General features: G+C 41.3%; 1 protein-coding gene across 1 annotated transcript in view; it reads right to left on the bottom strand.

Annotated features, from left to right (window-relative positions):
* Window positions 1-498: 498 nt before the first annotated feature.
* The window catches only part of syt12 (synaptotagmin XII), a 29,146-nt gene continuing 2,950 nt past the window's right edge, over window positions 499-26,694 (bottom strand). The window contains exons 2-8 of the mRNA XM_026175240.2: window positions 14,438-14,498; window positions 13,690-13,883; window positions 12,395-12,799; window positions 6,856-7,071; window positions 4,968-5,088; window positions 4,325-4,458; window positions 499-2,243 (exon numbers count right to left, since the gene is read on the bottom strand). Of these exons, the coding sequence (XP_026031025.1) occupies window positions 2,070-2,243; window positions 4,325-4,458; window positions 4,968-5,088; window positions 6,856-7,071; window positions 12,395-12,799; window positions 13,690-13,883; window positions 14,438-14,483 (1,290 nt within the window). The 5' untranslated portion in view covers window positions 14,484-14,498 and the 3' untranslated portion in view covers window positions 499-2,069. The remainder of the gene's footprint in view (window positions 2,244-4,324; window positions 4,459-4,967; window positions 5,089-6,855; window positions 7,072-12,394; window positions 12,800-13,689; window positions 13,884-14,437; window positions 14,499-26,694) is intronic.

Below are 26,694 nucleotides of genomic sequence, written 5' to 3'. Positions count from 1 at the left end.
AGGCAACAGTGCTAACCACCGTGACACCATGCTGCCCTATAAAAAAAAACAAAAATTATGTGTGAAAAATTATATGTTAAAACTATTGGTGCCTACCAGTCTTGCGCCTCAGAGTCCTAGTAGATGCACCTGTGGTATGAATTTAAAAATCCAGTTTTGATGGGTTCTCAAATCACCAAATTAGAATATTCTAGATTACATGTTTCTTGCATTCAGTCTAGGTATAGATTTTTTAGATGCACCAATGGGATCACTTTTTACCAATCAACTCATCACTGTAACCAGTAAAACAAATAGAAATTGTTTAACCTGTTCTCGGAAGTACTCAGAAAAACACAAAAACAGCAATGGCATCTCAATCTCCTGATGAAGAACAGGATACTAATACAATTCTAAACCCAAGATGAGCATATTAAGATGCAACTTCTACAGATGCATTATAGAGGTTTCTCACAAAAATTTGCAATTTAAAGTCATGACGATAAAGTGGCTCATGAGTAACTGTTGAATCACTTTTTATTTCAAACGGCATTCACACAATACATTTTATTAATGAGGCACATTCACATCAAATGCTAAATAACTTCATGCATGGCTGAATGTTAGTTACAACTTCATCAAACTGAATGCCAATGTTGACTGTAAATGAAAATATTGCTTCATTATTTGGCACAGTAGGAAACTTTTGCCCATTACATGACCACAGGTGTGTTCAAAGTGAGGTTATAAATCATAATTTGACCTAAAACATGTCTGAAAAAAGAAAGAAATCCAAAAGATTGTTAGCGGCTGCGTCACATGATAATTCACATTCAGAAGCACTGTTGCACAATGTTGTAGAGAATGTCTGAGACTGATCAAAAGCCATCTTGACATCCTGACCTTCACGAGGTTCTTGTCACACTGTCTTCATTTGAATGTTTTGGCATTACTTCCACTTAACACCCAGCCCCACCCACCACCACCACCTGCTTTTGGCCAGGGATGTTTCTGGGCAGTTTTAACAACAACAGCTATAATGAATGTAACAAGTGGCCAGTGAAAACCACGCAGGATATCAAGATGTTTCCTCTAACGTAAAAGAAACCCATTTCAGGGGGTTAGTACACTCCACATCAAAGGTTAAATTCCCAGAGGTGTTTTAATAACAATAATTCATCAATCACCAATGACATGGATGTTTAATATAGAGTTGTACAAATGGTGTTCAGCATTTTATTAGTAGTCATAATATGAAAAACATGTCTTTTACACCCAGAAGAGAAAAAGTTTAAATGAAAACAATGTTATACTGCAGTATTTACACATCCTAATATGCTTATACAATTAGTATTGCGTTAATCGTGGTAAAAGTAGAACAACATAGCATGATATTTATATGCTGATTACCTCTGATTTTACCACCCTGTAACCACTGCTACAAATTACAGTTATTTCACCTGGATAAGAGTACCTGGATTTAAGCATGATTAATACTGAACATACCAAAACCGCTAATGTTAATCAACCACACTATTAACAAATATAAGATAATCAAATCCAAGAGCGCTAACCCATCTCAATTCTAGAACCGATTCAATTAAGAAGGTACAATCAGTGACTGATGGGAAAAGACAAATGGGTGCTTTTCCTGAAAGAGAAACAAGTTCACCTCTCATCCAGTAGCTCATTCTCCAAACATTTACAATCGGCTTCTACCAGCGCACGCACCATGCAGAGGGAGGGAGTGCATCTGCCAAGGCCGGGCTCCTTTTCAAATTTGAAAATAAAACATTTGATCACGACTTTTAAGGCAGCAATATATACATCCACATACTCGAGTCCTCTCACTGGAGGAGAGTCGGATTTCAGACCAATTCCCTTTCGAGGTGAGAGAATGAAGACAAAATAATGAAAGTGAGAGGTGACTAAACTCATTTATTATATACACAACCCAGGGTGATAATGTCTCTGTTACAGAGACATATAACTTATGCAATGTAAAAATGGCAACAAACAAAGGGAGAGTTCAAAGGAATTTGAAGAAGTGAGTGTTGTACTCGAATCGGGTCAGGTATGTTCTGAGGTGACTAGATCCTGCGCAGAGGGTGCCACATGGACACGGGCTTCCTCAGAGTTGCCAGCATCTGGTTCCAGTGAGTGATTCCCATCCCGCTGGCCTCAGGGCCGATGATCACATGACCAAGGTTCTCACCCCGGCCATCGTCTGTGGCCTCTGCCACCGTCACCCTCAGAGAGAGCTCCTGCAGAGCACAAACGTGGTTACATAACCTTCTCTCTAAGCAGGATTCAGCTGGGTTTTTTTCTTCATCTAAATCTTTATGGAATTAGTTAAATACATGTGTCACAACAACAATTTGACCATATCTCGATACGCTTTTGCACTTTTTCTAACAGATTATTTTTGTGGGGGTTGAATGATCCATGCATTTTAAAGGCATAGTTTCCACTACAGGATTTCAATTATATCACCATCATATATGTAGACCATTGAACAATGTATCTTTCAGTTTGTTGGTTATTCGAGCACTTGAGAACCAACGACTGAAAGATTTAAAGAACCACACCAGCATACAGTAATATGCAAAAGTTTAAAGCCACCCTTCATGGTTTTATTGTTTGCTAGTAAAATTGGAAATGGATGCAAAGATTTATTAAAACTAGTGGTGTCAGCGTTAATCTCGTTAAAATGACGTTAACGGCATAACCGCAATAACGCTGCAAATCCCCGTTAGCGAGTTAGCGCCGATTGCCCCGTGTGTAGGGCTGCACGGCGTCAACGCGTTATGGCGTTATGACAGCACTAATTAAAACATATACAAACAACAATATTTGGTATGACAACCTTTATTCTTCAAAACATTCTGAACACTCTTAGGCAAGCTTTCCTTTAATTTAAGGAGTCTTCAGGTGTTGGAGTCTGCTTAGGATCACTGCCAATCAGACGCTTCAATAAATGGTCAGCTGGGATAACTATATTTACTCAGGGGTTTTTTGATGTGATGTTCTTCTGCTTCCCTGGCCCTGGTCAAACCTTAAATACTGATCTGTATGGGTAGGTTTATGGTACACATCAACTTTTAAATGCCCACCATTAGCGATAGAAATCTCACAGTCTAAGAAGGCTAACCTGCCACTTTTCATTTGCTCCCTGGTGAATTCGATGTGTTGGTCCACCAAGGAAATGTGATCTGTGAATTGTGGTACATCCTGAGATTACATTTTCACCCAGGTGTCATCCACATACCTGAATAGGTGGAATTAAGACACCGTTCCAAAAGCAAACACACTTGGTGGGTGCTGAGAGTGGTCCTGTTGCTGAGGTTGGGGTCATCCTGTAATCTCTTATGAACTACCTCTAATGTTTCAGTGACTTGAACACAAGTGATGCTAGTGCCTTCCTCTCCTCCACGCTGATGTTGGATGCTGGGGTATTTGCATTGCTGAGACCGGCCGAAACTTTCGTCTGTAGTTGCCCTGCTGCTATGTCTGCGGCTGTGGCTGCGATCAGTTCCACTAGCTGGATTTGTCTCTGCGTCAACCCTTTTGAAAGGATGTTTTTCTCTGCTTGGGTGAGTTGTCTGTCAGGCAGATTTTTAATCCACTTGTCCACATGCCCGGTGTGGCATCCTTTTCTCTTCTGGGCGCTGAGGACACTCTCCGTATTTTGCTGTGGCTTCCCATGCACAACAAGTAAGTCAAACTTCCTTTGTTGCCTGGTCTTAGACTTCTCATACTGTATGAATGAGCCTTCTCAGTGAATTTAAACACCTTTTTAAGAGTATTCTCATCTAGAATCATTGTAAGGTTGGGGAAACCTGCAGTCAGCTGAGACTGAAGAAGTCACTTGGATGACTGATGAAACGTTTCTCCCTCTGAAAACACTATTTCCTGATGAACAGAATTAGCTTTTGGGATTTACTAACGTGAATGATTGAGAATGCATCAAGACAAGTCAACATCGTAGCCACTGGCCTCAAGTTAGCATGCTAATATTTCCCTTGTGAGTGTGTTAGTCAGCTAATAAAAATGGCCTTTCTAGAGTTGCTACCATCTTTGCATATACATATTAACTTTTGCTTTATTTTATTTGTATACTTATAATTTATTGCACATTTACTTGAAAGCCCTTATCACTTTTACAAGAGGGCACATACAGGATTATAAAACACAGATTGAGATAGATAATAGTGTAACGACAAAAAGAAGCCTAAGTCCTGCAAAACTTGTGTTTTTTTTTAAATTTTCCCTCCTACTAATTAATAATGTTTCCTATTAACATTTTCTTATTCTGGAAAATAATAAATCATGGTCTGAAACATACCTGCAGAACGATTGACGGCACAGAGAAGATCATGGCTTCATTGAAAATGGGGTTTGTGTCATCCCTCTTGGTGGAAGTCTTCTTCTTACTGATTTTCCTGCCATCTTGCAGCAGATAGACTTTGACAAATGGATCTGATGAAGGAGAAGGAGTGAAGGTAGAGTGAATAGTTTGTAGAACATCCACTAAATTCCTCATTGGAGACAAATCAGGTAGACTCACAGCTCTGTATACAGAATTAGCTCTGGAGGCGGTGTTTCAGTGTGGTTCGCTGTCTCAGGCAGTGTGACCATTATCAGTTGACACACTATTTAAAGAAATTCCATAAAGTTTCTGGGCTGCCTTTCCTCATAACAGCCATCCCTCAAGATTTTCTTCATTTAAAGCAATGCATTAACAGGGAGTATAACATCTAGTCCTTTTACTGAATAAAAATAGACAGGCTGCTGTTATTAAATCAATAAGCATTTTGTTTGTTCGCAAGATGTTAGCGTGTTGAGAACGGCACAGATTTAATGGCATTAATACACATGCACTGCACAGCTGACACGAAAAAGAAAACAAAACGCTCATGCACACACTTCAGGTTAACTTCTAATGATGGAAAGGAAACACAACCCTGCAGACAAAAAGCATCCCTGACCTGCGGTGTTCTTGCCATTGGTCCACACCAGGTTCTTGCACTTAGCCACAACCACAGTGAGACGCTCTGCTGTTGGCAAATAGCTGAGAGACAACAAGATCTCCCCGACTGCATCCACTGCCTGTGGGGTCAAACCAGAGCATGGCAGCCATTAAATACAACATCATACATTTCTAGTCAAGGTGATGCGCCGACAGAATGACTGTAACGTGTTGACTGGAGTATGGCGAATCAGAACTCCTACTACTGTGGATTTTATTTAATTTTAAGGAGCTACACACAGTCTTTAAATTCGTTTCTAGTTCAATTAAGAATATATGAAAATGAAAGTCTAAATTACTAAAATTATATATTCATTGCATAGTGTTAGTGCATAATGTATAGCGTTTTGAAACATTTAATTTTCAATTCATCATTTTGTCAAAATGAGTAAATCACGGTTAACAGTCATCCGTTTATTCCTTCTAAGCTGAACTATTGTAATTTCTGTGTAATCGGATTGTTGTAAAGGTTTCCTGAATACCTTTCGTTTGATCCAAAACACCCCGAGATAGTGCTGACTAGAAAGAGAGATCATATTTCTCTCATGCTGACTTCTCTCTGTTGGCTGAATTGAATTTAAAATCTTTCTTCTCAAATAAAAAGCATTAAATAATCAACCGGATCCCGTCTTAATGACCCTAAAGTGTCATATTATCCCTTCACTGTCAGATTGCAGGCTTACTTGTGGTTCCTAGAGTTTCCAAACGTAGAATAGGAGGCAGAGGCTTCAACTCGTCTCCCGTGAAATCCACTCCCACTTTGACTTTGGGAGAGAGACACCCTCTCTACTCTAAGCTTAGGTTCCAAACCTTCCTTTTTGATAAATGATTTTGTGGTGTTGCTACAAGCTCAGGCTGCCCATGATGCACTAAGCACTCCTCCTCATCCCTCTTTTTACTCCCCTTGTGTGCATATATCGCTGCCACATGTCGTTGACTTCTCCCTCCAATAGTTCGTTTTGTCCTTGTCTCTCTAAGCTCTCATTTTTATCTCCTGTCTTTCCCCTCACTGCCCTAATACTGGTAGTAGATTGGCTGCCCCTCCCTGAACCTGGTTCTTCCTTTAAAGGGGAGTTTGCCTTTCCCACAGTCGCCAAGTGCTTGCTCATAGCAGATCATCGCATAGTTGGGATTTTCTATCAAATATTGTAAGGTCTTTATCTTGCACTGCGAAGCTACTGGAGGTGACTGCTGTTAATAACTGCTGTTATGAATAGTTTTATAAATAAAACAGAAATGAAGTGTACTCAACTGAATATTAATTATTCATAATTAAATATCTTTAATATATGTGATTATTGCAGCGCCTCACTCCAGGCTCTGTGGATACTGTTCATCGTTTTTTCCACAGCATGAGGCTTCTCTGATCAGCTCACTGAGGACACAGTTTTGCTGAGAATAAAAGATATAATATATGTGCTTTACATCACATTTGTTTATATATGTTATTGAAAAATATTACACATGTTGATTTCTAAATAAAAAAAATAATGCTGTTAGATTTAGTTTTAGACAAGATTTGATCCAGTGATGAGGTAACAATGATTCTCCCATCCTGTTAAACTGTCGCCACTAAACCTATCATGGTAAATTGTATCTATTAGTTTTATATTGATATTGTCACATAGTTTTCACAATAGAATTTAAAAAAATCTGTACGCTTCGTCCATTTAGGAAGCACCCTCACTGACCTGACCTTGATTCTGTTTGGATCTGACATGTAGTTTTGTTAAATGTCCAGCAGATGGTGTCAGACACCGCTGTGCTTCCTGAAACGTTGCAAGGACAGAACTTAGATGTTCCAGTTCCAGCATTATTTTTCTGTCTCTCTCTCTGTATCAACACACCTTATTGACATCCTGAAGATAGAGCCAGGCGTTGAATGGTCTGATGGTCAGGTCCAAGTCTGACAGCTTGAGCTCTGCTACGCCTGCGCTGATATTTCTCTCATCAGCATCGATACCAAAAGCGGCAAAGCGAAGGCTGTACTCCTCCAGGCTGGAAGAATCCATGGGGATGGAGAAGCGCTCATCGAAGATCACGGTGAATGCATTTGTCTGGACCTGTTGGAGGTGGTGGACAATTTGCAGGATTGTATATTCCAAACTCAAAACACACAATGATGCAACAACAATGGAAAATAAACCAAACAGAATGTGCAACTGCACCATACTTCTCAGAGGAATGTGTAATATGTTTGACTAGTCTTAAATACCACTTTTATAATCTACTTGAGCACTCAATGTGCTTTCTACAACTTTATGCCTCATTCAAACAAGCAGCTTTTTCTACACTAAGTGCTTTCTATCTAATATTCACGCTTGGATAGACACATCAGGGAGCAACTTGAAGTTCAGCATCTTGCCCAAGGATCTGATGACATGCAAACTGGAGCAGGCAGGAATCAAACTCCCAACCTTGGAATTGGTAGATGACATGCTCTACCACCTGAGCTACAGCCACCTGTAGTGTTGCTATTAAAGAAGCTTACGTGATAAGAGCACAAGGTCTCTTTTTTGTTGATATACCAGAAAAAAATGCTACAAAACCACTATTCATTTCCTTTTCTTGTCATCCAGAACACATTTTAATGTGGAAAACAGCCTCTGACAAGCAAACCACACCATGACTACTTAAGATCAAAGACAGAGGCTGCCAGAGCTACAGTTGTAATGGTAATTTCAAGTCATCAGGTCTTGAGGGGATGTGTGGAAACCGATGCGGTCAGAAGTTACCAGGCAACTAGTAACATAGCAGATTTAATAATAGCCACCCCCCCCCAACTCACACACACACCAGTGTTTGTTCTCGAAGTATGAGATCCAGCATGAATATTTTTGCTAAATGTGTCTGAAATAAAAACACTGCAGCTTTCTCACAAACACATCATAACCGAGATCGCGAGGTCACCTGGGGTTTCCAGTGATGAACAGCAAAATGACAACGCACTGCGGCGTTGAGGACATGTGAATTTAGAGCAGAGCAAATGGTCTACAAATCAGCTTGTGCGGCTTGACCTTGGATTGTGCTTCATATCAACCAACTGAATAGCATCATAACTGCTCAGCACCTGCGGGATCCAGAGAAAAAAGTAGCAACATACAACATACAAAGCATCTTGAGCAGCCTTCCACCACCGTGTGAGACTACCTGCTTGCAGTATTAGCTTTATCACTTTTACAATGGAGATGTAAGCCCCCAATAAAAAGAGAGAAAGAAAGAGAGGTGTGTGTGCACGTTGTTACATGCAACACGACAGGCAAGCAGAACTGACAGCAAATAAATGAGAGGAAAAGAGGGAGAAAACGGGGTATTTGGGTGGGTGGGGGCTTGGGGGTTTTGACAGAACGCAAAACAAAAGCAGTAACAGCACAGAGAGGCGCTGGAGAAGAAAAAAAAGAGCAAAAGGAAGCATAGATGCAAGGGGTGGGTGGAGGGAGGCCTGCGTGGCCATCGGAGCGAGTAAAGCTGATGTCAGCATTTCCTTTGGTCTTCCCTTGACATTAAAGAGGGAGACACTAAAGCTGCTGCATCGGCGGCTGCTCCTGTTATGATCACCGTCAGATCAAACCCCTCCGAACGGCACGGCAACTAAAACTGGGGCACCGACGAGTCCCCGCGGCATCCCGTGTAAGCCTGCACAAAACCACAGCCCCACAATGGAGCGATGACTCACAGCGTGGAAGAAATGTGTGAATATTCTGGCAGCGTTAGTGCCAAGAGCAGAAGGCGAGCGCCAGGTGTAGCAGATGGCGGGAGCGACGCCTTGTTTCTTCTCTTGTCAGAACAGTTGCTTCTTACTAAGAGCGTGATGAAATTGTTCTAGTGGTGAATTTAAAGGAAAGCTAAAAATGAAGTAGATTATCAGGAAGCAAATGCACCACAAAAGCTATAATGGAATGCAGTACAAGTAAATGTTTTGTTAATGCTCTTAATGAAGCAAGTGAGCAGCTGAAATGATTTAATTTGATTTACTCAGACTGTTTTGGATTAAAATGTAGTGACTGTGGAGGCTATTTAACTACAGCAGGCTCACTGTCATGTTCTACAAACCAATTTGAGATGATTCTTTGTAACACGGCACATTATCTTTATGAAAGCAGCTATCATATAAGATAAGATAAGATAAGATAAGATAAGATAACCTTTATTAGTCCCACACGTGGGAAATTTGTTTTGTCACAGCAGGAGTGGACAGTGCAAAAGTTATGAGGCAAAAATTAGAATACAATAAGAATAAATACAGTACACAGCTGTACAGAATAGAATAAAATACTATATACAGTAGAATAAAATAAAATAAATATACAATAAGATAAAAATAGAATACAAATACAAATACTATATACAACTGAGTAAAAATACAACGATGACAGAAAGGATTATTGCACAGTATTATTGCATATGTGTGGATGTGTGTGCTTGATCAGTTAAAGTCTTTATTATGGAGTCTGACAGCAGTGGGGAGGAAAGACCTGCGAAATCTCTCCGTCCCACACCGTGGGTGCCGCAGTCTCCCACTGAAGGAGCTGCTCAGTGCTGTCACAGTCTGCTGCATGGGGTGGGAGATGTTGTCCAACAGGGATGACAGCTTAGCCGCCGTTCTCCTGTCACTCACCACCTCCACTGGGTCCAGAGGGCATCCTAGAACAGAGCTGGCCCTTCGGATCACCCTGTTCAGTCTCTTCCTGTCCCCAGCAGAGATGCTGCCGCCCCAGCAGACCACGCCATAAAAGATAGCAGAAGCCACAACAGAGTCATAGAATTTCTTCAGGAGTGGGCCCTCCACCCCAAACGACCTGAGTCTCCGCAGCAGGTACAGCCTGCTCTGCCCTTTCCTGTAGAGGGCGTCTGAGTTATGAGTCCAGTCCAGTCTATTGTTCAGATGAACACCAAGGTACCTGTAGCTGTCCACAGCCTCAATGTCCATACCCTGGATGTTCAGTGGTTGCAGTGGAGAATGCTTGTGCCTGCGGAAGTCTACCACCAGTTCCTTGGTTTTACTGGCATTGATCTGGAGGTAGTTGATGGGTAGATGTGATGGGTGAACTGTGACTGTGGTGTTTAGATGATGCTCAGTTGGTACTAAGAAGCCCAAAGTATACCAAAAAAATATCCCCCATATCATCAAACCACCAACAACAGCCTGAAACACTGATACAAGACAGGACGGGTTCATGCTTTCCTCTTGTTTATGCTGACTTCTGACTTGCAGCAGCAATCGAGGCGACGTTTTGCTAACCCTCTGTTGTCTAATTTGGCTGTGAATGTGCAAACTGTAACCTCAGTTTTATGTTCTTAGCTGGCAGGATTTGCACCTGGTCTGGTCTTCTGCTTCTGTAGCCAAAGGTTCAGCGTGTTGTCCATTCAGATGCTCTTCTGCATAACTTGGGTGTAGCGACTGATTATTTGCATCACTGTTGGCTTTCTATCAGCTCAAAGCAGTCTGGCCATTCTCGTCTGACCTCTGACATCAACGAGGCATTTTCACCCAGACAACAGCTGCTAACAGGATATTTTCTCTTTTTCAGAACATCTGTAAAGCGTACAGATGGTTTTGCTGGGAAATGTCAGTAGATCAGCAGTTTCTAAAATACACAGACCAGCGCTTCTGGTTCACAAGCATGCCACGTTTAGAGTCACTTGAATCACCTTTCTTCCCCATTCTGATGCTCAGTTTGAACTTCAGCGGGTCATCTTGTCTTGTCTAAATGCACTAATTGACTGATTAAACAATAGATGTTCAACTGTATCTAAACTGGCTGGTAAGTGTTACACTCCAATAGAAGTCATTATGTACTCCATTAAATGACAAAATGAAAAGTTAATTGAGAAAAAAGAAAACACTGCAGAATGTGCCATTGCATTGTCTTGCTCATCAAATTACAGTGTCTTTAAAGCACTATTCTTCCGAGTGAGATAATTAATGTACTTTTATAATTTTTGGGGTTACTGCTCGTTGTAAGAAAGGCTTGCCCATTGGAGACATTAAAGGCATCCTTGATCCAGTAAAAGATGTGAAATAACCTTCCTGCAGCTCTCGGGGGATTGTCCACTCAAGCAAATGAAATGGGCTCTTCTGACGGACAGGAAAGAACTGGCTTGTCGAGCTGCAGGATCGAGCATCTCCTCCTGAGGGACGTATCACTGTCTCTGACTAAAATTCAGCCAGGTCTGAGATCTTAAACACATTTCAAGGGAGCCCAAACTGCCCTCACTGAGCAGGAAGGCTTTCGATGCCACGTTATTCCTCCACGAATTTATCAGAAGCAAATTTTATCTTAAGTTCAGTCATCTCAGCACTAAGTGCTAATTAGCCATCCGTTAGTTTCGTTTAGTTTCAGTCCTCCAGCATCACAAACTCGCTCTTTTAGCAGTCAAAAGCATGAATAAAAAAAGGCCCCCCATCACATTTTTACACTTTATTGCAAGCTAACGAGGAACACCGCAGCTGTCATGATACATGTGTTCGCTACATTACATTAACACAGCTATGTATGATGCTTGCTTTCACGCTTTGATTAACTTGTTAATAAATAATGTTTTTATCTCAAATTTAAGGTTTGGCTGTTATTGTCCTTTTTTATATCTGTGAAACATTATATTACTTGTAATGGTCATTTTTAGCCATGGCAGCTGGTTCTTCATCAACTTTGCCACCGTGTAAAATATCTCACCAGTGAGTCATGGTTTTATTTATATCATTCATCTGTGGGTCATCTGCCTCCTCTGCTGTAACTCTGTCGTCACACAAGGTCCTCACATCTGTCCTGCCTCCCCACCTGCTGCATCACTTGATGTTCCACATCCCTGTTCCCACTCTGCTCATTAGTTCTTCAGTACTCCTGCTCCACCCTGAACAACTTGACAGATTTTTGCTTTGAGCTTTGGAGTCTTTTTGCCAGTTTGTATTCTGCCTGCTTTTGGCCTACTACTTTCTGTTTAATGCTAATTAGCAAATGCAAAAAAGTAAGTATTTAGAAAACATTTAAAAAAAAAAACATAACAGGGAAAGCCATTCCCCTTAAAAAACAGAGTCCCACTTTAATTATAATTATGAGGTACTAAAAAACAAAAATAACCATTAGTACCTTCTACAAGTGAAACTCCATTGAAAGCCATTATTATTTATTATATAAAACAAGTACTGTGAAGACCTTTACTGTCCTTTTTGACATTTTACATTCTAGATGAATTAAACACAGCATCTTGAGGTCTGTCATATTTTCCCTCAAACCTTTTGCAAAGCAAATTACCTTGAAATGAAACCTACATTTTGTATTCATTTATTTAAACATAAGAAATTCTAAAATGTATCTTTTTATCACACAGATTCCATGAGGTCTCCCATAGTATGAAAATACCAGAAGGCAGAGGTTTCCTTACCCTTGTCACTCCCACATTAATCTCCTCTGGCCCCAGTGAGACTCTGATGAAGCAGCCAGGGAAGTCGCCTTCCTCCTTCTCCAGCAGGTCTTTGCCCTGGTGCAGGGTGATGTGGAGCAATCCCATCCCCTGGCCCGGGTGCTTGGATGGTTCAAATTCCAGGGTCACCTCCAGCTGGCCAACAGTGAAGTCATTACCAAAGTTGTTGGCAATAGAGGAGATTGAGCTGAGTGAGTCGGTAGAGATGGATCGGTTGAGCTGAGCTATGCCTGATGGGTCCAACTCTCTACTCATTAGCTCCAAATGGCCCAGGTCCCTGAAGCCATCTGGGGTGTCGCCAAGGGCCAGACTAGGCTTACGGCTGGATGTGGTGGAGGTTCGCCGGTGGTTATTGGCTGCCACTCTCTTTGAGTAGAGGATTAAAAAAAATGACAAAACAACATTTTAACACCTCAAGGATTTTTTTCACTTGAGAAACAGGACATGGAAACATCTGATGGCAACTTTTAGGTTGACAACATGAACTTGTCAGCAAAGAATGGATTCAGGGAGCGGCTATACTTGTAATAATTCACCTGTTATGGTCTTTTAGCTCTGTTACTGGTCTCTACCAACTCTTCAGAGGAATAGCTCGCTGTTTAGCAACTTTAATGCACTTTTGTTTGTATGCTAGTTGTTACATATGCATTATGAATAAATTAGTTTTTCCACAAAACTGTGTTAAAGAAAAAAACTAATGAGTATTGGACATAACCTTTGTTGACATCAGCTGCTACAGAAGAACAAAGTTTATTTGATAGTTAGCTAGTGAGATAGCTATATAGCTAGCTAGCTATCTAATAAACCTTGTTCTAGCAATTAGATACATAGTAGTGGTCCTGATTTTAAAAAAGTGATGAAAAACAAAGAAAATAAAAAATAAGGTAAAGTTAGATTAAAAAGTAGACTGAGACTGGACAAATTAATTCAAATTGCATTCATTTCCACAGATTTACACTATAATGCTAAGAAACAACTGCAAAAAGTTGTAACATAGAAATATGTGTGTGTTACTATTGATAAATCTAATATTATTAGTGTATTATTCTTAGTTTTGTCAAGTGAAATAATTTATTTTTAATAATCACTGCAGAATGTACCTGTAATAGAAACTGACATTCAGCTTTTTTTTTTATGCTCAGTTATATAACTAATCTCAAAAAATCAGATTCTTACTTGTAATTGACACCAAAGTTGCCTCTGCTTCGGCGTGAATCTGCAGGTATTTTTTCTAGTTTTTGATATTGTACGGGTACCTTTTGTCTGACTTCCGAGAAGGAGGTTCCATATTTTTCTTGCAGATATCGATAATCAAAATTGGGGAAAGGAGACGGCGTTGGAAAAGTTCCAGATTTCCACAGCTTCCAGATATTAAGCCCAGCCAGGCCCAGCAGTACGAAAAAGCCCACCAGGTAGAGCCCAACCTCCCAGCCCGGCGGGTTACGCACCACTAAAACAGATACAAAAAACAAATGCTTAAAGAATTCCTTATAAACTTCTGTTTCATCTGTAGTTACATAAAGTCATAGTTTGATCATGGCAAACAGACTGGGAGAACACCAGGTTGAGTAGGAATCTCGAACAGCTCCCAGTGACTGAGCACAGTCACCACTGTTACAGGTCTTGTCATTTAATGCCAAGTGGTGGCTTTGGGAGTCAGTCGGAGCACATAAAGTTTTATGTAAATCAGATGGTTGGGAACCAAATCTGACAAAAATCTGACAAACAAGTTAAAATGCCAGTTTGAATTAAATGCTACAGCATCTATAAAGGCACTGGAAGCCTGCACAGAGCTGGACTCCTAAAAATTGAATTGAAACTTCTTGAGGACTTTGCCAGCTTTATCTCTACTTGTGATAAGCCAGTTACAGAACAATGTAAACTGCTTTCTAACAGCACTGCCTCCATGTGAGATGAGGTCTGTGCAAATATAACAGTGCGGTTGTCAAACACTAATCCACACAAAGGTATTCAAACAAAGTAAGTATAGAAACAATTACTCACCACTCAGATGGTAGCCTGATATATCTCCACTCTGAGCCGAGGACATGGTGCTGCAGCCAGCCTGCAAGAACCCAACCAAACAATAAGTTCCTTTTTTTTCTTTTTCTTTTTTACATCTAATATGATTTTGCAAACTGTAACTTAAATGACCTTTAAACCGTGCTGGCAATAACCGTCAAGCAAATGTGTTTACATAAACCTGATTTGTGCCACAAGACAAACTACACTATTTATCCTTAATAACTCTTGACATCTGCTGCCATTTCAAAATGCATAAACAGGATGCATGCTTGGTAACACTGGTGCATAACTAGGTTTGGTGTTCATGACCAATGATATATTGCAAAAATTCTACAGTGTTTTCTCATCTGGTCATCAGCAGGAAAACATCCCTTCACGAGTGCCTTCCGGATCCAACACAATAACAAAACAAACAAAAAAAAAGATGAAAGGGGATTATTTTCTGAGGAGCTGAAGGGAAATGAAGTGACTTGGTTACAGTTTGGTTGGAGTATGGGACAGCTCGTGCTATTAGTGGTTAGCTTTAAGCCGCTAGCCTCAAGGAGAGAAGCCTGTTATCAGGTTTAAATGCTCCCTGAAATTACACAGTTTCTTTAACTCTTCTTGTTCTGCTTTCTGCTGCACCATTTATCCATTATTTTCTGTCATGCCAACCCTCTGCATGTCCTCTTTCACTATGTCCATGAATCTTCTCTAAGATCTTCCAATTTTCCTCCTGCCCAGAGCTGCCAGATAGGAGGAAAAATCCTTTGTCCACTTAACAATAAAAAGATATTACATTTAAATGGTTTTCTTTTTTCTCTAAATAGCAGCAGGCGTTGTTGTCAAAGGACAAAACAACATTTTCTTGCACCCCTCTCTTCCTCTGCAAACTGAAAAAAAAAACCCCAACATTGTCACTGGTGCGTGACTCATTCCTTCCCCCTCCTCCTTCCGAGTTTGTTGGAATCTCCCCCATATCTGAGCAGCACTGGGGAAATGGGAGCATTACACTAATGATATAGAAAAAAGGCCTGGAGGGGGTGGGGCTGCAGGATGTGTGTGTGTGTGTGTGTGTGTGTGTGTGTGTGTGTGTGTGTGTGTGTGTGTGTGTGTGTGTGTGTGTCAGTTCTGCTGAGCGCTTTGCAGACCACAGTCATGCTGGCTGACGCAGTGCAGGGTCCACTGACAGCTGCTGATGTGCCATTAGCAAAGCACACGGAATCTCTGGCTGAGAAGGAAGCTCCAAGCACCACCTCCCTATCAGGGCCCAGCATGATTCAGATCAGCTTAGCTCTGCTTAAGGTAACGTGTGAGTGTAGAAGAGGTCCAGAAGCAGCATAAAAGAGGAAGAAGGGTCAGAGAGTGTGGAAGGGAATAAGAGCGAGAGCAAGACAAGGTCTCAGACGGATTTAGTAAATAACAATAAGGCAGCGTTGGTGTTCCGACGCCTCAGTGGGTTTAAGGCGGCAGAATAATGATGTCCAGCTTCCTGGGAACAGAAATAGACTACAAAACATGCTCACTGCATTTCTGTGGCGTACGTTCACAGGATAAAGTCCAATTATCATCCAACACAATGGCTCAAGGTTGTTTCTAACCTTTATACACTTAGTAGTCTTTCCTCCTTACCCTAAGGTAAGTAATATCCTTATTATATAAGTACCCAAACTGGGGACAGCTAGTGAGCGATGTGAATGTGAAATGACTCACAGCAAGAGAGCACAGTGGCAGAAACTAGAGAAAAACTTTCCAAACCAAAGTCCCCCAGAGTTTTACGCTGAGGTCTCTCTTCACCACAACAAACAGTATCCGCATCACTGCATCCAGGACCCCAATCCGTCTGTCAATCTCCCGCTCATCTCTGCCCTCATTCATGAACAACACCGTAAGATACTTAAACTTCTCCACTCGGGGAAGCAGCTTCTCCCTGACCCTGGAGTAGGCACTCCACGCTTTTCTAACTGAGGCCACTTCACCCCATTATGGTGATAAGCTCTTGGTAGTGACCGAAAGAATGACACTGCAGATACAAGGGTGAAAATGAGTTTTCTCCAAAGGCTGGCTGGCCTCTCTCTTAGAGATAGGATGAGGAGTTCAGTCATCTGAGAGGGCCTCAGAGTGGAGTTGCTACTCCTCCACATCAAAAGGAGGCAGCGGCGGTCACCTGGGTGAGGTGTTTGAAGCATGTCCCACTGGGAGGAATCCCCGTGGTAGACCCAGGATATGCTGGAGAGATTAAGCTGGAGGAGATAGCTGGGGAGAGGGACATCTTGCTTGGGCTGCTTCCCTGCAAAAATTGATGTGTGGATGAACGGGAGGATGGATGGAAGCTAAAAGGAAAAAAAAGTTTTTAACTGAGCCAATGTGTTTCTGCAATAAGTACAACACAAATAGTATTGCACTGATCACCAAATGTTCCTGCAACTGGCAGTTCAAGTCTTTGAATTGTGCTTCCTCAGATGTGCACAGACAGGACTGAGTCATGAGTAGCAATAGATCATGGGGGACCACAGAGGAGCTACAGCACACTGTGCAACTATATGTCTGATACTATATCTTGCTGGAAGGTAGGTTTGACGCCATGTCCTAAAAAGCATGAAAGAAATAATCTGTGCCCATGCGCATTCATTGATACATGTCTACCACAGAAGCAGTCTTCAGCTCAAAGGTGGAATTCACATGCATCGTCCTCAACAGAAGAGAATATATTCTGGCTTGCGACATTTGTTGCTTTTAAAACCACTCATTCCCGGTTTCCTTGTCTCTGTTCCAGGAAGGCGATCTAATGAGGAAGGAATCTATGCGATAAAGCTGAGTAGCTAGAAAGAGAAAAACAGAAGAAGAGATGGCAGCATATTTTAAAATTGCAGCCTGAACCCCGATGTCTTCTTCTCGTTATCAGATGTGCTGCTGTTTCCTCTTTTCGATTTGAGCTGACAGCTTATTAGCACACGGCTGTGAAGGGAAAGGTGAAAGTGTGCATTACAGCTTTCCCGCCGATGTGTCATCTTCATGCCCACATAATCTCGATTCTCCCACTTGTTAAGATTTATTTCACCACTGCTGCAGAGATTTTGCAATCTCATAACTTTCCTCAAACAGCCAAAAGCCATATTCTCTTTCTTCACTGCACACAGAGCACAGCTGCTCTGCTCTGCTGAGAGGACTTTAATTACTACAAAAGGCATGGAATGAGTATCTTGTCATAATGTCAGCTTGCAAAAAAATAATTGTTAAGCGGCACGAGACTAATGCGATGGAATAGTGAAAAATTGCGAAATATAATTTACTGAAACAGTAATGAGGTTGTAATGAGAAGAATTAAAACAAGCAGAAGTTTGGAGTTAAGCATAATGCATGCTTGTCACTATAACAACATATTATTAAGCTTCATATCTCACAGTGTTTGGATTTGTTGGGAAAGAGTGAAGATTTGATTTTCCTCCAGGCACTAAGACTGCAGTCCTGATCGGACCCTTATCATTTGTGACAAGAGAATTTGTGCACATGGTCTTGTCACCCACATATTATTGCTCAGGCTGTATGTGATTGAGACTCACAGCAGTATAACAGCTTTTTGTCAGCCTGGTTACAGTGCTTAAGAAAAACATAGGGTTACTCTTATTTTCCTCAATCAGTGATGAAAGGCTTTTTTTTTATAAAGCAGCAAACCAGGCTAAATGATGACCTTCTAAATTGGTGAGATGCCATTTCCTCCCTAGCTTGCGAGTTATCTGCTTTACGGTGCACATTTGAGAGTTATACCAGAGAGTCAACCTCCTCTGATTTGAGGCTTTCTTTTCCAGTGGAGCTACTGTTTCCAGAGTCGTACACAGGGGAGATGTAAAATTATTGACAAGATAATCGACCTCTGTGGGAGTAGTATTCAGGCAGCTGCTCTGCACCGTGTCGGTGAATTCTTTTTCTTGATTGATCTTTCTGAGTTAACTTAAGTAATTACATCATCCAAATCATTAACATGTCTCTTAGACCCCACTCCTACAAGACTGTTCAAAGAAATCATACCATTAATTAATGCTTCAATCTTAAATTTGATCAACCTATCTCAGTCACATACCACAGGCCTTCCAGCTGGCAGTAGTAATTTGGAGATTTTCAGTCAGGTTTCAGTGCAGTGGTTTGTATCATAGCTCTCTATCATAGCAGTTTGTTTAAATAAATAGAGTCCTCTTTGCAAACTAAAGTTAATTATGGAGTTCCACAGATATATTTTCACTCCTATGCAGATGACACCCAACTTTATTTGTTCATGAAGGTAACACACACCAATTAGTTAAACTGAAGGAATGTCTAAAGACATAAAGACCTGGATGACCTCTAATATTCTGCTTCTAAATTCACTTAAAAATTAGGTTATTGTACTCTCTCCTAAAAGTCTTAGAAATATGGTATCTATCCATTTCTTCTTGTTAAAATGGAGTTTTTCCTTCTCACTGTCACCAAAGTGCTTTCTCATAGTGGTTCGTATGATTATTGGGGTTTTCTCTGTTTTCTTTGCATTATTGTATGATAGTTACTTTACAGTATAAAGTGCCTTAGGGCAACTCTTGTTGTGCTTTGGTGCTATATAAATAAAACTGAATTGAATTATATTTAATAAAAACTAGGCCTACAGGTCATTGGCACTTGTTAGCTTCAGTAATGAAAACACTTATTTTAAAGATATGCATGACAATGCCTTCCAGTGACCTTCCAGTGACCCCTGAAGTGAGACTAAAGACTAAACTAAAACATATTCACAAAAAACAATGTACACAAAACATCAACATCACACATGTACATCTAGCGTAGACGCTATGTTAACAACATAAACGTACAAATAATTTAGACGTAATGTCAACAATGTACACATGCATGTAACTTAGACGTAATGTCGCCATTCGTCTTCAGATCAGCTACTACACATAATATATATAATTTGAAGGATTTTAGTGTTATAAAACTTATTCCCAAAAGTGATATAGATGTTAATAATCTTGGTACCCTAAGTACTTTGTATAGTAAGTTTTATCCAAGTTAATAAATGCATCTAGGAAGAGCTAGGAAACAAAGATATATAGATATGCTACGACCATTGTAGTAACATAGTGTTTATAATAATAAAATAAAAATAATAATAAAAAATTTTGATTTCTTATGTTATATTGGAAGTATTTTAGGTTCTTGTGTTAGGATTTGGTTGAGTTTTATTCTAGTTTTGTTTCCCACGTCTCCTGAGTCAAGTCCTTTCCTGTCCTCTATGTCATCTGTCTTGTCCTCAGTGTTTTACTTTCAGTTCTGCCTGTGCGTTAGTCTCTCCCCATTCAATGTTTTAATTGTCAAGCTTGTGTTGTCATGTCTGCGTCTCTCCATGTTTCCTGCTTTATTTTGAAGAGTCTAGTGTTTCCATGTTCAGTGTGTTTTGTTTTACTTCCCTTTGTGGTGTCATGTTCATTTGTGTCAGCTGTGTCTCTCCAGGTGTTTCCACTTCCTTCATTACCCTCCTGTGTATTTAAGTCCTCTGTCTCTTACTCTTCTTTATCGGGTCGTCTGTTGCCTTCATGTTAAGTCTCGTCAGGGTCTGCTGCTGCCCAGGTTCATGCTCACCCATCTCTTCTTTTGGATCCGTTCCATAAATACACCTGTGTGTCCCACTGTGACAAAATCACTATGTAGTTTGTAATTTACATTTTTGGGGGCTTGAAAAACACAAAATTACGGTCCTCAAAACAGAAAAAAAATTATAGCACATCCTAGAAACTGTAAAACATACATGAACCGATATCATGAAGCTTACCTACAATAAGAAAAATACTCAGTTATGAATAATTTCCATATGAGTGCCCACACTTTAAAAGCATGAAAACCTCACTTTGTTATTTTGGTTTCTGTGCGGTCTGACCTAGAGCCAGAAACACACACTGTAGCTGCTGCATACAAACCAAGCAGCCTCTTCTATATCTGTATCTGACCCACAAATTCAGCTCAGACACAAAGAAGTAACACACCTGCTCACAGAGAGGAAGATTCTACACACTGGATATAACTACGGCACAGCTGCTGCTGCTGCTGCAAACAACAAGGAAGAAAGGAAATGATGGCTTCTCTTAGACGCATATTAAAACAGGCGTGATCAATAAGAACATGGATTTATGGTCTCCCTCTCCCACACAGGAACACACACACAGAGGAATACAAAAAAAGAAGAGGCGAGAGTATAGATAAACAGTGAAGTAAGATAACCGGGTAAAACAATGAGATAACAGAAGAGATGATGCTTCAACATAACGAATGAATGTCTGTTTGGAGAAACCAATAGGAAACAGATGAGCATTGGAAGGGATAAAAGAAGAAGGGGGAGGGGATCGCAGGCCTGTCAGACTCTCCGGTACTCTCTCACTCCCTGGCTCTCCCAATAACTGATCAATCAATTCTGCTTTTAATCTTGCCCAGTGGCTCATAATCAAATTAACTTCCTCCCTGCCGCTTTCTGTGAAACAGTGTGATGTAACCCAACACAGCGGCCTGTGTGGAGTCAGCAAAGTAATATTTGTCCATTCAGTTCCTTCTGTCCTGCCTCCTCGCATCAGTCTGCTTCCAAGCTGGCTGCACTTTGACTTTCTGGTTTGGACGGCACAGTAAAGTAAAAGTAGCCGGCGCCACTTTTTAAAAAGTCAGCACTGGCCGTTGCCAGTGGAGGCAAGAAGACTCTGCGTGTTGGAGTCAGTCAACTCCATCACTCACTGAGTTTAAAGAACAAAACACCAAACTCAAAACTTTTACAGTACAAAAGCACAGGAGGTCATGGTCATCATACTGCAGATTTACTATGTGAAAAGTGGAGTTGCATAGGAATTTAAACTTGATCTTGTGAGGGATACTTTTTTTCCCCCAAAGTAGCTTTTTAAAAATGATAATGCTACTTAAGTAGCTTAATAGGTCACAAGTTGTATAGTCAAATATATAAAAGTATCCAAACTCAATGTACTCGTGTGTAATTATGCTTCAGAATCATATACATATTATTGGAGGTACATCAAACATTACATCAAACATAAGGCCCGGGGGCCAGAATCAGCCCAGCAAAGACTCCAATCCGGCCCATTGGACATTATTAGAAAATGTGAAGGAGTGCATAGATTTTGACCTTTTAACTGTACTTTCATAATTTGTACAGTTTTTCCTATTGATAAAGACGGCCCGCACATATTACCATTTATACTACATCAAAATAATTAACTAATGGATAAACGATTGACAGGAAAGTTCTTATTTTTCTACAGTTAGTGAGTCCAAAGTAAATTAACAAAATCTTTATATTTTATAATTACGAAGTCCAATAATGGCATTCAGAATATACATGTAGTAGAGTAGGGCTGGGCCATATTATACCGTTCACGGTAATACCGGTATAATGTTAGGCAACGATAGGAAAATGAAATATCGCGATAGAATATGAGTAAAACGCGCATGCGCAGTGGCTTTGTTTTCATACGCACATGGCCAATTGTTGAGTGAAACAAATGAACCAGAATTGGTTTGTAAAAATGGTGCAACTTCAGTGATGTGGAACTGGTTTGGTGTTTGTCCGTCAGATACATGACAAAGCACATTTTTTTGCAGAACATGCAAGCGGCCGTCGTTATTGTCGGACTAAGATGCTCTTAAATCTGGGAGTAATCTGGGTCCTAAACTCCATATCCTTCAGGTCAAACAAACACTGCAGCATCACTGAGAGTTAAAAACTGTCTAAATTCTTTCAGGAGGGACCATGCGCTTACCTGCTGCTCTCTGGCAGGTAGCTCCAAGCCCTCCTGGGTTTTAAATGCACCTTAGAACACACATGCATCAACATTACAATGAGCGGGTGGAGGGAGGTTCGGAGTCTTCTCTCACCCCCGTTCTCTGCGACCTGCTGGAGCAGGGGGGCTAGGACTAGGAGGAGGAGTTGGCCGTCCGACTGCGGTCTGGAGTGTGGAGCCTTCCTGCTGCTGCGGAGTCGGGGCGGTCTGCCTCCCCCCACCGCAGGGAAAAGGGAAACACCACCTGGGTCTGGGTGCAGTTCCCCCCTCCAGGGGCGGGGGCACCTAGACCCGGTTTGTAGAGTACGCTTGGGGAGTGTAATCGTGTGTACAACGTCTCTTTATGTCTGTCTCCACGTTGGTTGAGTGTGGAGTAAGTGCATATGAGAGCATGAGGGTGGGAATGGATGTTTGTATCTGTGTGTGCCTGTATGTCTGTGTCTATATGTCAGGTTGGGTGTCAGGCGCCACCTCTCTGGGGACATCTCAGGCCCTCCAAGGTTTGGAGGCCTATCTCCCCCTACCACCACTTCCCCTGCCAGTGGCAGACCCCCTCAGACATCGGTGCGTTGGTGGTTCTTTGTGTCCGGGGATGGGCGTCCGGGTACACACCGGCTCACTCCTTGGCGGCCGCTTATCGGGGCCTGGAGCCTGGGGCTCGCTCGGGCCACTTCGGAGGTGGGGTGCCCCCGGCCTCTCGGCCTGGGGCTCGGTCACTCAGGCGCAGCTGGCTGCCGGCGGAGCTCACGGGCGCGTCACTGCAACTCCCCCTGGCTTCTGCTCCGCGGCTGCTGAGTGAGCCCTCATCTGGGACTCTCCTCAGCTCTTTCCGGGACAGTGGCGCGGCTGCCCCTCTGTTGGTCTTCCTTGGTCTCTTGTGTTCTGGGGGCCTCTGGATGTCTGGAGTTTTGATCTCCTCCACACCTGCTTCACGCCCTGGAGGGCGGGGCTGTGGCCCCCCCACACCCTCTAGCAGATTATTACATGAAGGAACCTTTTAAAAAACAAAAAACAAGCGCGTCCATGCTCACAGGTGTACACACGGGTGATCACACCCACAAACTACACCCTTTTTGGCTCCTACCTCAAAGCACACTGTGTTCTGTTGATCTTATGTGCTGCACAATAATGTTTAACATTTAGTATTTACTGTCATATTCCCATATATCATTGTGATGTTGTTTATTCTATTACTCTTGTTCTCTTCTGCTTGCTTTCTTTTTTCTTTCTCAGCAGGTGATCCAGGTGATTGATATATGCATTTTTTTTTTCTCTGCCCGTTCTGTTGGTTTTTGTCTTTTGCCCTTCTCCCCCGTCCCTCTTCTCAGCTGTTTCTCTTTCCCTCTTTCTTTCTCCCCTTCTTTCCCCAGTCAAGTCTGTCCCGTATTCAGTAAGTGAAAATAAAATAAAAAATAAAAGGTGAATCAAATGGACCATTACGGCAAGGCTGGGATGGTCAGTTTGGTAAAGTAAATCCGTTGGGCATCTTTCTTTGCCTTTAGACAACAATTCTGAGGGCAAAAGAGCCAAACGGGACAGGCCAAAAAAAAAAAAAAAAAAAAAAAAAAAACATTTAATGGAGTTAGAAGTTAGCAGGAAGCTAGCGGAAGTTAGCTCGCTAGTTTCGCTAGTTACCCAAGCATGATATAGCATGTTCTGACTGAGAGATTTCTGAAAAAATTCAAACGTACAGCTCTGCTATCACTTCCAACATAAATGAAGACAGGAAACTAAACAGCAGTGACGTTTATAGGGTTACTGAAGTTGGGCTAGCTGGTATTTAATGATGTGCTACGTGATCGCTAGCAACACAGCTATGTTAGCATAATATAAACAGTGAAGCTGGAGGACGAACACTAACACTTTTCCACTTAAAAAAGTTAACGTTAAGGTTTCTGATAGTTAGAGACAAATGCAATCGCATGGCAGGATGCTGTAAACGGACCAAACTTCAGTCAGGAGAACAACTGAGATAATCCATCCACAATACGAGGTTAGTCATTAATATACTGCAACAACATGGGAATAGAGCAGCTGCCAGAGAATTCAACATTAATGAATCAATGGTACAAAAGTGGAGGAAGCAAGAAGAATGAGTTTAATAAAGTTTGATTTATCTGACTGCTTTGTTTCGCTTAATGTGCCTTATAATCCTGTGCACCTTATGGTCCGAAAAATACGTACTGCACACTACAGTTTAATGTTGCAAAGCACCTCTTTTTAACTTCAGTGGATATTATTATACATGGTTATGCTCAGGATATGTCAGCACATTTCTACTGGAAATGCCTTTTGGTTAAACTTTCAGCAAGGAATTTGCATTTGCACTGTTACATTTTTATAAAGCTTTAATGTACATAAAAACCAGCTTCTTGTTTAAGTGAAAATAAATGGAAGGTTGTCTTTTTGCGCTAGTAATGTTGTGGAGTTGTATTTTGTCTCGCATCAATTATATCGTCAGTTATATCGTTATCGCAAATTTTCAAATATATATCGTGATAAATATTTTTGGCCATATCGCCCTGCTCTATAGTAGAGTGAAATCAAAAAGCAACATAGTACTAGTACAAGTACTCTTGTGGATTAAAAAAACTGATGTATCTCTAGTCCAATGACTTTTGTGAGGTGGCACCAGGAATGGGGGTCAATCATATTTTAGATGGGGCTGGTGTCACCCCATGCTCCCCTTCTTGACACGCCCCTTTTTTCTGTCTATCGTCATCCAGTTAGACATACTCAGACTCCATTGTCTTGGACTGTAACTGGTGATAGTGATCATTGTTGTGCTTCATGTGCAAACTTGGGGCTCACGCTAACAGACCCTAAAGCAAACACTACTAACAGTTTGCCTGCATGTATTCTCTCCAGGTACTCAGACTTCCCCCAACAATCCAAAGTTAATCATGTTAGGTTATTTGGGGATTCTAAATTCACAAATTCAAGCATGAATGGATGGATGTCTCTTCTGTGCTGGGCTTGAGATGGACTGGCAATCTGTCAAATGAGTATGCTGTGTGCCATGATGTCCCAGTGACTGATCAAGAGAGTGTCAAGATGTCTGCAAATCAATTTTAATCCAAAGTATGATGATGGGAGGGAGAAGAAATTTTTTTTTTTGCAAAAGTAGAATTCAGAGAGCTGTTTGCTTTTCATCTAATGTGATTACCCAGCGGAGAGCTGCTTCAACAACCCTCACAACCGGAATTTGATTTGTCCCCAGAAATTTGGAGGTTAAATATTTTCTCTCACTCTTTGCCAGAGAGAGAAAAAGCTGTGGGTGTTTTGCGATGAAGAAAAATCCTGCAGTCAAATGTCCAAAAGGCCGATATACAGCACAGAGTGGATAAACAGAAGCACTACTCCTGTTTGGTTGAGTTAATGATGGAGTAACGTTTGTTAGGATTTTGCCTTCTGTCACAGGACGACAGAACATGCTGTTATTACAGAATCAGCTCAATCATGGACGCATCACAACATAACCACGGCCCTTAAAATGATAGCCTGTTAGAATTTGCTGACTGTTTGCATTTATTCCTGCAACCTGAAATGAGTTTTTCCATGCCAACAGTTTTTCATCAGTTTTGTAATCAAACCTGCTGCCCTCAGATTAAAACAGAAAAGCTAATGTGCTTATGTGTGATGTTTTGCTCTCTGTCCCTGTAATTAATTACACCCACTACTTATGAGATTAACCACTTCACAATTTGACTAATAAGGACAGGGAAAGCACTTAGAAAGTGTCTGCTGGACCTGCCTTAATGTCTCGGATAAAGGTTTGCTTCATTTCAGTAATGTGAAAGTAGGTGGAAGCTTAAATTCTCCAAAGAGGTTAAAGGCTTTGAGCACAGATTTATTGATTAACTCTTAAGGAACTGCACTCAAGTGCAAAATTATTTGGGCAGAAATAGGTACTTACTTTGAACACCTTTAGCTTTAAACCTAAAGAATAGCCCAATGCTGGACTTCCTGTTTATTAGCATCAATGTTGTATCGCTTCAAGATAACAGTGAAGTTAAGCAGCCACTTTTATACTGTGTCAACACTGCTCACTGCTCTTAGAGCTAAAGTCTCCTAAATGTGATTCATCTCGGGACACTTTATAATTCTCTTTGTAGCATTGCTGCCTTTTGAGGCATCTCTGGGAGAGGTGAGCTCTAGTTACATTTGGCAGCAAAACTGCTCTGACCACAGGCATTCACCATAAAAAACGAGTCAATCCATTACACGGTCTGGTCTGAAAATATTGGATGTGATACATTAAGGGAAACCCAGTCCTTGTTGTTAAGAAATACCATTTTGATAATGGCTGTGGGCCTCGGGTGTTTCCGTAGCCTCGCAGAGCTGGTGTTCGTCTGAGTGTTCTCAGTTTCCTTAATGTAATAACACTTTTTTCCCAGAGGAGTTCAACACGGACAATGGGAGGTGAAGAGAGTGTGTTAAGGCTGAAAGAGA

The sequence above is a fragment of the Astatotilapia calliptera genome, chromosome 7, assembly GCF_964374335.1.
Source record: "Astatotilapia calliptera chromosome 7, fAstCal68.1, whole genome shotgun sequence".
Lineage (NCBI taxonomy): Eukaryota > Metazoa > Chordata > Actinopteri > Cichliformes > Cichlidae > Astatotilapia > Astatotilapia calliptera.
The sequence above is the reverse complement of the archived record's forward strand: the minus strand, read 5'-3'. Positions and strand labels throughout refer to the sequence as shown.